This window comes from Rhinoderma darwinii, chromosome 1, assembly GCF_050947455.1.
Source record: "Rhinoderma darwinii isolate aRhiDar2 chromosome 1, aRhiDar2.hap1, whole genome shotgun sequence".
In the NCBI taxonomy this organism is placed as follows: domain Eukaryota; kingdom Metazoa; phylum Chordata; class Amphibia; order Anura; family Rhinodermatidae; genus Rhinoderma; species Rhinoderma darwinii.
Genome location: NC_134687.1, coordinates 587,530,496 through 587,544,808, shown reverse-complemented (window position 1 = coordinate 587,544,808; position 14,313 = coordinate 587,530,496). Strand labels below are relative to the sequence as shown.

The following is a 14,313-nucleotide window of genomic DNA, read 5'->3' as shown; positions in this document are numbered from 1 at the left end:
ATAAAATCACTTTTCTATAAAATTATTTTTTGTGTCACCATATTCTGAGAGCCATAATTTTTTATTTTTCCGTCAAAAAAGCGGTGTAAGTGCTTGTTTTTTGCGGGACGGGTTGTAGTTTTTATTGGTATTATTTTGGGGTACATGTGACTTTTTGATCACATTTTATTCTATATTTTGGGAGGGTTGATGACCAAAAAATAGCGATTCTGACATTGTTTTTTAATTATTTTTTTTTGCGGTGTTCACCGTGCGGGAAAAATAATATTATAGTTTTATAGTTTGGGTCGTTACTAACGCGGTGATACCAAATATGTGTACTTTTTTTAACATTTTTATTTTTTTCCTATAATAAAAGACTTATTATAGGAAAAAAAGCATTTTTTGTTTTTGTAACTTTTATAAAGCATTTTTATTACTTTATTTTTTACTTGAAGACTGGCAGCACTGATCGCTGCTATAATACATTACACTACCTAGGTAGTGTAACGTATTATAAACTGTCAGTGTGACGCTGAGAGTCACACTGACAGGAAGCTTATGAGGACCTGCCTCCGGCTGGTTCTCATAGGCTGCTGTGCATGGCAGACCCGGGGGCCGTTGTATGGCCTCCGGTTCTGCCTTATAACCGACTGCAGCACCCGCAATCGGTCCCCGGGAAAGTTTGTTGTAGCAACAAACTTTCCAGTTTGTTATAGCAACAAACTTTCCAGTTCGTTGCTACAACACACTTTCCCTGCGATCACATGACCGGGACCTGAACTAATCAGGTCCCGATCATATCTCCGGGACCAGAGGCAGGTGATAACAGCGCGATCCGGGTGTCAGCGCTACTCAGACACCCGGATCGTGCTTTTAACACCCACCGTGAATTCACGTCGGCACTGCACAGAGCCCAGCAAGTGCCGACGTGAATATACAGTGGGCGGTCGGGAAGCGGTTACAGGAGTTTTTCCATCTCTGACATAACGGGATATGCCGTAAATGTCTGGTAGATGTGGGTCCCATGTCTTGGACCCGCACCCATCTCTAGAAAACGGCCCCCTGACCTACTTTATCAGTCAGTCCAGCGACAGAAAGTGGCTGGGTTTTCCGGAAACAGCTAAGCGCATATTGCTGTGCAGTTTCCGGAACTCCCATAGAAGAAAACACAAGTTACAAAAACACTGAAGCACAGCGAGCTAGGCTGTTCACGCAACTTCCATTCACTTCTATTGGAGTTCCGGAAACAACGTAGCAAAACACGAAAATTTGGTCACCTCATCAGCCAGTGGCTAAAATGTGGTGACAGCGGCAGAAGGTTGGACGCTACGGTCAGAGGGCCCTGTTCTAGATATAGGTGTGCGGGTCCTGTTTTCCAAAGCAAATGATTTATGGCATTCTGCAGGGTGGTTTAACCCCTCGTGTGGTGTTCCTAGACACTTCCGGCACTCTATCTAGAACGTAGGCTTTCTGTGCCGTCTATGTGACCTGTCCGTAGATTATAGTAGAAGTTGAATTGGGCTTTCCATTTAAAGGTTCCTGAAGAGTTTGTAGAATTGATTTGAAGTTTCTAATTATATTGAAGGGCAAACTAAAATGTTGTCTGTGAGTGGAAACCTGGAGGGTCATGTTATATATATGAAACGCAGAACATGGAGTAGTGATGTAAACAAGGCTTGAGATTGTATAAGGTTTCAAGAAATGGCACAAGCAGAGACACCACGTTGCTTGCAAATTATGATTCATTGGTGATACGCAGCTGTTCTTCTATCACATGTAACATTTATATTGGTATTTGACGTCCTCTCTTGAATGCAGGAGTCCTATAGAGCGGCGTTGGAAGTGTGGTGGAAATTCCACAACATTTGGCAAATGAATTCAAGATCCTGCATGTACGAATATTATAGATGGCGATTACGGAACAACTAAGACCAAATGTGTGGCACGGACTGGTGAACTTTCTATATTTTTGTTTTTCTTCTTCTGGGGCGTAGTTTTTATTTTTCATTCTGTATAGTTGCCCTCCCATAATTTAGTTAGAACAATGCAACATGAGGGAGAACCGGAACAAGGAAGAGAAAATATTGACTGTAAATGTTTTGTCCCTTTTAAAAAGTTCAAAGCAATGAAGTTCTTTGCATACTGCTTATAGGCATTGCCCCCAGATCTGACTTCTTTGAACTAGATTAGGTTCTTGACAATTGGTTACAATCCTTACCCATGTTATACGACTTATTTACGGTGGGTTTTCTAGTGTTTTGTCTTGGTGGTATGGGCTTTGTACCCTAGCAGATATCTATGTAAACACCTCGTAACCTGGCATATAATCGGGTGCATTGATAGACATCCGTATAATGGGATCATGTCTTGAAATGTTATGATATAATTTCCGGACCAGTTAACGACCTCCTACAGTTGAATTAGGCTTCTTTCACATCTGCGTCAGGGCTCCATTGTGGCGTTCCGTCGGAGCTTCCAGTCAGAACGGAACCCTTACTGACCCAAACGGAAACCATAGGTTTCCGTTTCCATCACCATTGATTTCAATGGCCACGGATCCGGTGCAAATGGTTTTTTGTTTGTCTCAGTTGTTCATGGGTTCCGTCGTTTTGACAGAATCAATAGCGTATTCGACTACCCTATTCATTCCGTAAAAACGACAGAAACCATTTGCACCAGATATGTCATCATTGGTTGGTCCCCTATGGTTTCCGTTTGTTTCAGTCAGGGTTCCGTTCTGACGGGAAGCTCCGACTGAATGCCAGAACGGAGTCCTGAGGCAGATGTGAAATAAGCCTTATCTGACCAAGTCCAATCTACTTATTGCTCAAAAAAGTGAAGGCGATGTGTGGTCAGATGTCTCACTGATACCAACCTGTCTACTGACTTCTGCTTGCTCTCAAAGCTATTGCTACCTGCTATGTGTTCCCAGTCAGATCTGATCTGTTCAGATCCCCTCATACACACCGAAATGATGCCTGATCATCACTTTTGGCCGTTAAATGAGACCAAGATCTGCTTATGTATAATATTTTCAAGGCTTTTGAGGGGCTTTGGTTTGGATCTCTAGTCTTGGAGTAAAGGGAACTTTCAGTTTTTCCCTAAAGACTCCTTTTTCTCTCAATGTGTTTTTTTTTTTTTTTTTCTTTCATTTGTTTTACAGAACAAGGGGAAATAGACTACCAGTATCTTTACAATGTATGAGAAGAACAATAAAAGACAATACTGGTGTTACGACGTGTACGTTATTATTCATGACACGTTTCAGTTGCCAAGGGGAACCAATATCATTAAATGATCAGTAGACTGTAAAGGATAAAGTCATGTCCAGATATAGTGAGACTGAACAGATAGTGTAACAAACTCAAATGAACATTGGCCCCACATGGGTTGGGGCAACTCCGTCAAAGTAAATGATAATGTTGCAAACACTATTAAGGAGAGGGAGTGGAGATGGTAATTATTATTTTTTTAATATATAAGTAAGGGCCTGTTCACATCACCGTTCATTTCCGTTCCGGGGTTCAGTCAGAGGGTTCCGTCGGGTGAACCCCGCAACGGAAAGTGAAACTGACAGCACAGCTTCCGTTTCAGTCACCTTTGATCTCAATGATGACGGAAACATCGCTAATGCTTTCCGTTTGTCACCATTCCGGCTGGTTTCCGGTTTTTCACCGGAATCCATAGCGTAGTCGACTACGCTATTGATTCCGTCGTAAAACCGGAAATCTGCCGGAATGGTGACGAACGGAAAGTATTAGCGATGTTTCCATCACGATTGAGATCAATGGTGAGTGAAACGGAAGCTGTGCTGTCAGCTTCACTTTCCGTTGCGGGGTTCACCCGACGGAACCCTCTGACTGAACCCCGGAACGTAAATGAACGGTGATGTGAACAGGCCCTTAGAACAGGTGGAAGGGTAATGAGTGAGTTGGAGATTCCATCTCAGGAGTGAACCACTAAAGGATGTTAGAGATTGGGGGTTTTCTCCAAGGCTAGGAGAGGGACATTATTGCCAGATTAGGGTGAGCATAAGCAAGTCATGGACACCAGAGTTTTTAAATGCGAATGGTATTATCAAGCAGAATACTAGTTATTAATTCATTAATACAATTATTAATTCTGACTTAAACAGCGGTAAAAGATAAAATAAGTTATTTCCAAGCCTGTGATTAAAGTGTACCTAACTTTTCAGGTGACATTTCAAAATAAGCTGTCATGTGTAAATGAAGAATAACACTATTTCTGGCCATTGTATTCTCCATTGTACTCTCCATTTCTAGCAGCTTTCCACTCTGCAGGCTCTATCTTAAGGAGTTTTCTCATCCGAGAGATTTATGACCTATCTACAGGATTAGGGCTGGGCGATTTTGCCCAAAAAGAAAATCTAGATTTTTATTTTTTTTTCCCCACCCTATGAACGATTTTTGATTTGAATCTCGATTTTCTTATTACTGTTAAATAAACGGAAAAAAATACTGAGAATTTTATAAATGTTTTTTTTAGATAAATAACATTTGTTAACATATATTGCTATAATAATTGTACATAACTTCAACTTTTAACCTCTGCAAATACTTTATCAGAAATACTATTGAGAAAATTTTATATCCAATTGATTATAATTTCTGTGTTCCCCGGCAGGGAACAGGTTAACAGAATCTACATTCAATGATGAGCTGCGTGCACTAACCTCCCCCTCTGCCCGTCATTCCCTCAGCCGGTCTCCGACATTGCAGGCGAGAGCAGTGAAAATTGCGGCAGGGCCGAGCGGGCACGCTGGAGCGAGATTAACGGTCCATGTGTCAGCTGAATTTCCCTGCCCCTGTAGATAGTCGCAGGGCCCCCCATATAGTGACACACCCCCTTGTAGATTGTGCCCTGCCTCCTTGTAGATCACTGCACCAACCCCTCTCTTGTAGATCGCACCCCCCAATTGTAGATTGCAGCCCCACATGTAGATCGCACTCCCCCCCCCCCCTCTTGTAGAGCGCAGCACCCCACCCCATCCTTCTTGTACATAGCGGCCACTGTAGCTGCCACTAGCGGCTGGATCCACGGTCAGAGGTTGCCGACACTTTTTTACCAGGGATACGGCTCCTAGTGGGAGCTACACTGGCGCGATCTGCAAGGGGAGGGGGTGGCGTGATCTGCAAGGGGGGATGACGTGATCGGTAAGGGTGGGGGATGCGATCTGCAAGGGGGGACGACGCTATCTACAGGGCGGTGTGGCTATATACGAGGAGTCTCTGCTTCCCCCACAGAACTGCTGTTCCAGTCCTGTATCATTTGTTCACTACAGAACAGCAGTTCCATGGGGAAGCAGAGACAGAACGGGGCGGACCAGGAAGTGATGAGGTGGCGGGGCGGAGCTTCCTCCTGCAGCATGGAGCCACTTAAAAAATCTATTTAACGATTCTGGTGAAAAAACAGAATAGTCAGAGGCCTTGATGGCGAATTAATCAAATTAATTTGATTAATCACCTAGACCTACACGGGATATGTCATAAATGTCAGATGCTGATCCCACCTCTTTCTTACTGGTACTCGACCTGTCAAACCTGCAGGTAGAAGTCTTCTCTTCACAGTTGAAATGGAAATGTATTTATCTTTTGCTGCATTAAGCTGGGCTTGAAGATTTTGGGCTGTGAGGCGCTCTTCACGCAAACTGACAAAAACATGGCATCTGATTGTGGCCTTTTGGTCTGCCAGATCTCTTCCTGTCAGAGTTTAAAGAGGCTCTGTCACCACATTATACGTGGCTTATCTCCTACATAAGGAGATCGGCGCTATAATGTAGGTGACAGCAGTGCTTTTTATTTAATAAAACGATCTATTTTCACCACTTTATTAGCGATTTTAGATTTATTCTAATGAGTTTCTTAATGCCCAAGTGGGCATATTTTTACTTTAGACCAAGTGGGAGTTGTACAGAGGAGTGTATGACGCTGACCAATCCGTGACCAATCAGCATCATGCACTTCTCTCCATTCATTTAGGCAGGCCATAGGGATCCTGTTAGATCGCTATTTGCTGTCTTATACTAACACATTAACAATACTGAAGTGTTTAGACAGTGAATAGACATTCCACGGGATGTTTATTCACAATCTGTGCACTTTGTTACTGTTTTTGTGGTAGTTACAGCAGAGCAAAGCGTAATCTCGCTGTAACCTGTAATTTACCGCGTAATCTCGCGAGATTACGCTTCCTCTACTGTAACTACCACAGACAGAGTAACGAAGTGCAGAGATTGTGAATAGACATCCCGTGGAATGTCTATTCACTGTTTAAACACTTCAGTATTGTTAATGTGTTAGTATAAAACAGCACGTAAGGATCTAACAGGATCCCTATGCGCTGAGTAAATGAATGGAGAGGAGTGCATGACGCTGATTGGTCAGCGTCATACACTCCCCTGTACAACGCCCACTTGGTCTAAAGTAAAAATACGCCCACTTGGGCATTAAAGAGGCTCTGTCACGAGATTTTGCAACCCCTATCTGCTATTGCAGCAGATAGGCGCTGCAATGTAGATTACAGTAACGTTTTTATTTTTAAAAAACAAGCATTTTTGGCCAAGTTATGACCATTTTCGTATTTATGCAAATGAGGCTTGCAAAAGTACAACTGGGTGTGTTGAAAAGTAAAAGTACAACTGGGCGTGTATTATGTGCGTACATCAGGGCGTGTTTACTACTTTTACTAGCTGGGCGTTGTGTATAGAAGTATCATCCACTTCTCTTCACAACGCCCAGCTTCTGGCAGTGCAGACACAGCCGTGTTCTCGAGAGATCACGCTGTGACGTCACTCACAGGTCCTGCATCGTGTCAGACGAGCGAGGACACATCGGCACCAGAGGCTACAGTTGATTCTGCAGCAGCATCAGCGTTTGCAGGTAAGTCGATGTAGCTACTTACCTGCAAACGCCGATGCTGCTGCAGAATCATCTGTAGCCTCTGGTGCCGATGTGTCCTCGCTGGTCCGACACGATGCAGGACCTGTGAGTGACGTCACAGCGTGATCTCTCGAGAACACGGCTGTGTCTGCACTGCCAGAAGCTGGGCGTTCTGAAGAGAAGTGGATGATACTTCTCGTCAGAACGCCCAGCTAGTAAAAGTAGTAAAAACGCCCCGATGTACGCACATAATACACGCCCAGTTGTACTTTTACTTTTCAACACGCCCAGTTGTACTTTTGCAAGCCTCATTTGCATAAATACAAAAATGGTCATAACTTGGCCAAAAATGCTCGTTTTTTTAAAATAAGAACGTTACTGTAATCTACATTGCAGCGCCGATCTGCTGCAATAGCAGATAGGGGTTGCAAAATCTGGTGACAGAGCCTCTTTAAGCAACTCATTAGCATAAATCTAAAATCGCTAATAAAGTGGTGAAAATAGATTTGTTTTATTAAATAAAAAGCACTGCTGTAATCTACATTATAGCGCCGATCTCCTTATGTAGGAGATAGGGCACTTATAATGTGGTGACAGAGCCTCTTTGAGTGCCTTTTGATGGTATAGAAACTGTACTGAGTGCCGAATTTGCTTTTTCAGCAATTTCTCTGTAGGACAGACCTACACTTCTAAAGGTTATAATTGTATGTCTGCCTTTTGTTAATTGCCTTTTGCTTGCCATTCTATAGCAATGTGCTCTGTCCTGAAGGGCAAAACTGTCCAAATCCTGCCCTACAGTGTGTTGTAATGCAGTCTGTTACAACACTGGTTATATAGAATCAAAGAGTTTGAAAGTAATCTCCAAAAGTTGAGACACTTGTAGGAATAGTTGGCATCCAATTTCAAACCATATATTATATAGCAGTTATGAGCAGTGTATCTGAGAATCCAGCACTGGGTGAGACATAACACTTACCAGCAGTCTGTGTCTCTGTTTCTGCTCCCCTCACCCCTTTCTATAGACTTCTATTGGCAGGCTGTGAAGAGACACACCACCTCTTTCTGTAGTCTATCTCTTCTGCTCTGTAACTAGGGATGGATTTTGCTTGACAACAGGGGGTGGACAGTAAATTCATGGGAGGGAGACACCTAGTGGCAGTAACTTCACACACATGGATAAAATAACTAAACTTTAACCATAAGTAAATTACAGTTAATCTATATCAGGTATACTTTTAGATTAGCATAAACTGTTTCAAAAGCTAGTGTTCATTTAAAACAGAAGTTTAAATTGGTGCGGAGTTAAATCTGTTGGCCAGTAGTATAATAGAGCTGTACAGGGATCTTCTGCCGACGATTCATTTTAAAAGCGAATGTATAAGATTAAACCTGCTAGTCCAGAAGCAGATCACTTTTGGCATGTCCACCAAGTATGTAGCTTGTCCCCTGTTTCGCGGCACCCACGAAAACAATTTGAGTTAAAAATCAATCTTCAGGTTCTTGGATATCCTGCAAAGTTGGGTAGCAGTAGAAATTTGAGGTATATTGTGTACGAAGTTCTGTTTTAATCCGTTAGTGACCGGCCCATAGTCTTTTTACGTCGGTCACTAACGGGCCTTATTCCGATGCCATAGACTTTTTACGTCGCGGCATCGAAATAAGTAAACAGAGCAGGGAGCTGTCAAATCTCCCTGCTCTCAGCTGCCAGAGGTAGCTGAGGGCTGGGGGCGTCCCTGCTCTGCTGGGTGAGATCGATATTCGTATCGATCTCACCCGTTTAATCCCTCAGATGCGGTGCTCAATTGCGAGCACCGCATCTGAGTGGTTTTGGAGAGAGGGAGGGAGCTCCCTCTCTCTCCCACCGACACCCGGCGATAAGATTGCCGAGTGTCTGTGTCTGCGATGGCAGCCAGGGGCCTAATAAAGGCCCCCAGGTCTGCCTGTAGTGTATGCCTGCTAGGTCATGCCTCTGGCATGACCTAGCAGATGCCTGTCCGTTTTAAACGGACAGGCATAATACACTGCAATACAAAAGTATTGCAGTGTATTATAATAGCGATCGCAGAATCGCATATTATAGTCCCCTAATGGGACTAGTAAAAAAGTAAAAAAAAAAAGTTGAATAAAGTTAATAAAAAAAAATTTGAAAAAAAAATGAAAAACCCACTTTTTCCCCTTACAAACTGCTTTACTATTAAAAAAAACAAAATAAAGTAAAAAAGTTACACATATTTGGTATCGCCGCGTCCGTAACGACCCCGACTGTAAATCTATAACATTATTTAACCCGCACGGTGAACGCCGTAAAAAATTAAATAAAAAGAGATGGAAAAATTGCTGTTTTCTGTGAATACTGACTTTAAAAAAATGTGATTAAAAAGTGATCAAAAAGTCGCATCTACTCCAAAATGGTACCAATAAAAACTACAAGTCGTCCCGCAAAAAAAAAGCCCTCATACAGCTGCATCGGCGAAAAAATAAAAACGTTACGGCTCTTCAAATATGGAAACACAAAAACAAATAATTTTGAAAAAAAAAAGCGTTTTTACTGTGTAAAAGTAGTAAAACATACAAAAACGATACAAATTTGGTATCGTTGCAATCGTAACAACCCGCTGAATAAAGATATTGTGTTATTTATAGCACACGGTAAACGGCGTAGATTTAGGACGCAAAAAAGAGTGGCGAATTTTCAGATTTTTTTCTATTCCCCCCCCCCAAAAAAAGTTAATAAAATCAATAAATAATATGTACCTCAAAATGGTGCTATTAAAAAATACAACTTGTCCCGCAAAAAAACAAGACCTTGTACAGCTATGTAGACGCAAAAATAAAAAAGTTATAGCTCTTGGAATGCGACGATGGAAAAACTTAAAAAATTGCTTTGTCATTAACGTCTAAAATAGGCTGGTCATTAAGGGGTTAAACGGTTTGTTCTAAAGTCCGGTGGAGGTTGTTTTTGTTTGAACTATAACAATGTTCATTAATCTTGAAAAATTATACAATCGCTTGGTAAATTTTTACTACAATTGTATGGCCACTCATTGCCCCTTTGCTGTCCTTCCATGGACCAACCATCGCCTACGATGCCCCCTAGTCCTCTACACCCACTGTTTATTTGACCGACTGTTGGTTAACCAATTGTTACTGGTTCTTGTATTTTACTGTTCCTTTATGATCTAAAACTTGACTCTTTTTGTATTCTGAGACTCTGTACTCAAATCCTATAGACCAGGCTTGGACAAATCCATGGAGCCAGGTAACCAGTTTGCTTAGAATTTTTTTACTGGCCCCCCACCTATTGGGTTGCATTGTATTGCTAAACGTTCTTTTGGTAGGCCTCTAAGAACTTCAAAATGACTCCTGAGATATACATTATTTTGTCGACCCCCCCCCCCCCCTTCTGTAGACTTGGCAGTCAGTGAGAATATTCAGGAACCTGTTTGACTTTCCAAGTGGCCTAATAAGTAATATTCATACATCTCAATAGAGAAGCAAAAACTGAATTCTTAGGTGCGTTGTTCTCTCTTGCTCCTTGGTTTTGCCCAGTCATGGATGTAAGACATTAAAAGACTAACACATTTTATTTAACGGTTTCTACAGACTTATTTTCTGCTATGCCTCAAAATGAATGCTCTCCCCTTTTGTATGTGACTGACCCTTAAATATTTTCTATGCTTTCTACAAAGAACGATCCGTGGGGATCGGGATGACCCTATCTTGTTTTTTGGTTTTAGACAGTGTCAGAATGCCTCCAGATCTCTTATGCAGTTTGTAGAATTGCCATTTACACGGTAAGGCATTTTGTACTGCAGCCTGCTTGTGTCAGTGGTCATGCACCATGTCACTATTGTAATTTTCACTACCCATTGAGCAAGCATGCAAGCTCCTGTATCCAGTGACTGTGGTTGTTCCATTTGTGATTCATTCATTTTTTATTTTTTTTTCATGATCACACAAGTTATAATTTTTTTTAAATAAATGAAAAAAAAAAGTAATCGATGAGTAAATATAAGCTCATTACTCTTATTCTGTTTAAACCTTTTATTTGGATATTCGTTTTTGTCTTCAAAACCTACATAACAACCAGCTTAGATTCCATTACATTAAGTTTCTTGAAGGGTTGTCACACGACTTTTCTTCTTCATCGTCCAGTTTTCCTAGTACTTCAGTGATACCTTCCCGTATTCCAATATAATTTCATTAGATGACTGATTTGCCATTTTGGTGACCACCATGACTGCCAGTTTGTAAATTAGCCTGAAGAAGGAAGAATCCACTGAAATAGTTTTAAACTAGAAAATTTACTAAAGAACACATTCCTTTTTACGGCATCATCGCATTTGTAAGCATATAATACCGAATGAAACCTTTTAAAAAGTGAAGCTCCACCGTTTACATTAATGGTCAGGAAATCTATCTTTATCACCTTTTTTTGCCTTGTCACTATTCGTTTTGTTAATTAACTAATCTTAAATTATAGGAGCACAACCAGTGACCAGGTGGAGGAACAGAAGAGTAGAGTGCCATGTCCGGGTACAGGAAGGGACTAGACAATGCTGGATGCGGTGCACTTCTGCCATCCTCCACCCTATAGAGGAGAATATATAGATCTGTACCCACCATGTATGCATTGAGAAACATAGATTATATACAAGGATATTTATAGCGCCCGTACCATGAAAGGACAATCTAGACCTATCCGCTATAACATTAAAACAACCTGCATAATCTTGCGTAAGTCGCCCTTGTGCTGCCAAAACAGCTCTGAGGCATGGAATCCACAATACCTCTGAAGGTACCATGGATCGGACTTTATTTTTTTTTTCCAGCATATCCCGCAGATGCTCGATTGAATTGAGAATTTAGAGGCCAAGTCGACACCTTGAACTCTTTGTTCCTCAAAACATTCCTGAACAATTTTTGCGCTGTGGCAGGGCACATCATCCTGCCGAAAGAGACAACTGCTATTAGGGAATACCTCTCCTATGAAAGGGTGTACTTGATCTGCAACAATGTTTAGGTAGGTGGTACGTGTCACCGTAACATCCAAATAAATACCAGGACCCAAGATTTCCCAGCAGAACATTGCTCAGAGCATCACACGGCCTCCGCCGGCTTGTCTTCTTCCCATAGTGCATACCGGTGCCAACTCTTCCCCAGGTCAGCGACACACATTCTCCACGATTTAAAAGAAACCATGATTCATCAGACCAAACCACTTTTTCTAGTGCTTCATGCTTCAGTTCTGTTGCCCTCTTGTCCATCGTAGGCGCTTTCGGTGGTGGGCAGGGGTTAGCTTGGGCATTCTGACCGGTCTGCGAGCAATCTGCGATACACTGTGTGGTCTCACACATTTCTATCATAGGCAGGAGCAACTTTTCCAGCGATGTGTTCTATAGTAGCTCTACTGTTGGATCGGACATAAATGAGCCTTGGGCGTCCATGAATCTGTTGCTGGTTCACTAGTTGTCCTTGTCCCTGAACCACTTTTGATAGGTACTAAAACTTCATACCGGGTACAACTAACAAGGCCTGCCATTTTGGAGAATGTCTGATCCTGTTGTCTAGCCATCACATTTGACCCCTGTCGAACTCTCTCAGATCCATAAATTTTTCCTGCTTCCAACGCATCAACTTCAAGAAGTGACTGATTACTTGCTGCCTACTATTCCCCACATCTTTGACAAGCAGCATTGCTTTACATCCGTGGTTCCGGAGTCACAGTAAATCTGTCAGTTCCGGGTGTACTGGGCGTGTCGGTGGGTGCGGAAGGGGTTGGTCTAGGGGTTGGGCTTGGGCAGGCTGATTTGGTTGAGCCGGACGTGAGCTCATCAGGGGGTGAGGGGCGGCCTCTCCCACAGGAAACACATTGTTCAATTGTAAGGGGGTTTTGCTGGCCACAATAAGGGCACACCCAAAATGAGGGATGGCGGCCATTATAAGGTGGGGGCTGCTCCTTTGTTGTATAATACATATAACATAATATAATGCCTTTCTTATTCCTAACTTCTGCTTCTTCAAATCCCTCTTTGCTGACCGCTATGGCTGTTCACTTTCACTTCCATGCGCAATGTTTCATAACATTGCATGTACCCCATTGAAAATTAAAGTAGACCTCCATCCATATGTCATGTCACTTCTCCTGCCTTGTACTCCATCGTTCGTGGGAGGAGCAAGAAAAAGAACAGGTAAGAGATGGCGGATTTTCCCCTTTAAAGGAACACTAAATCTCGAAATGAATGATAAAAGTTAACTAGAAAAACTTGCCGCTAGTGTTCGTCAGTCTGTGTGGGTTTTGCTGCGTGTTCTTGAAACACAGTCTTGTAGAATGTAAATTGCTATATGAGACAAAATAGGATTAAAGAGGCTCTGTCACCACATTATAAGTGGCCTATCGTCTACATAATGTGATGCGTAGATTACAGCAGTGTTTTTTTATTTAGAAAAACGATCATTTTTGACGGAGTTATGACCTATTTTAGCTTTATGCTAGTGAGTTTAACGGACAACTGGGCGTGTTTTACTTTTTGACTGACTGGGCGTTGTGGAGAGAAGTGTATGACGCTGACCAATCAGCATCATACACTTCTCCCCATTCATTTACACAGCACATAGTAATCTTACTGTGCAGCCGCATACACACATTAACGTTACTCAAGTGTCCTGATAGTGAATATACATGACCTCCAGCCAGGACGTGATGTCTATTCACAATCCTGACACTTCTGTAGCGTTTCTGTGAGATTTACAGCAAGGCAAGCGTAATCTCGTTTTAAATAACCGGTTACATCGTAATCTCACGAGATTACGCTTGCCTTGCTGTAAATATCACACAGACGCTACAGAAGTGTCAGGATTCTGAATACACATCACGTCCTGGCTGGAGGTAATGTATATTCACTGACTGGACACTGCAGTAACGTTATAGTGTGTTTATGTGGCTGCACATAGTGATAAGAACGCTATCTGTTGTGTAAATGAATGGGGAGAAGTGTATGACGCTGATTGGTCACTGATTGGTCAGTGTCATACACTCCTCTGTACAACGCCCACTTGGTCAAAAAGTAAAACACGCCCAGTTGTCCATTAAGAAACTCATTAGCATAAAGCTAAAATAGGCCATAACTCCGTCAAAAATGATCGTTTTTCTAAATCAAAAACATTGCTGTAATCTACATTACAGCGCAATCACATTATGTACAAGATAGGGCATTTATAATGTGGTGACAGAGCCTCTTTAAAGTAGAGGAAGGCTATGTGACTCTTGTGACAGGGAACTGATTATTTCAGTACCCTGTCACAGTACAGTACAGGATCAGGCTGTCTGCTTGAAAGCCCAATCCTGACAATGGCACGGAGTGCAGTAGCTCACTGTGCTATCAAACTTGGCACTTAAATTAATGGGCTGCCGGCACAAGGACCAGTCCCT

The 14,313-nt window shown here is 42.2% G+C and overlaps 1 protein-coding gene across 4 annotated transcripts in view; it reads left to right on the top strand.

Annotated features, from left to right (window-relative positions):
• The window catches only part of ARL15 (ARF like GTPase 15), a 329,406-nt gene that overhangs the window by 54,396 nt on the left and 260,697 nt on the right, over positions 1-14,313 (top strand). For 2 of the 4 annotated variants that reach the window (XM_075854920.1, XM_075854916.1), the window contains exon 2: positions 10,619-10,675. The exons of 1 other annotated variant lie outside the window; for it this stretch is intronic. In XM_075854920.1, coding sequence (XP_075711035.1) covers positions 10,619-10,675 — 57 coding nt within the window. Of the gene's footprint in view, positions 1-5,416; positions 5,550-10,618; positions 10,676-14,313 lie in introns of those variants that run through there. One more of the 4 variants, XM_075854918.1, reaches the window with a different exon arrangement.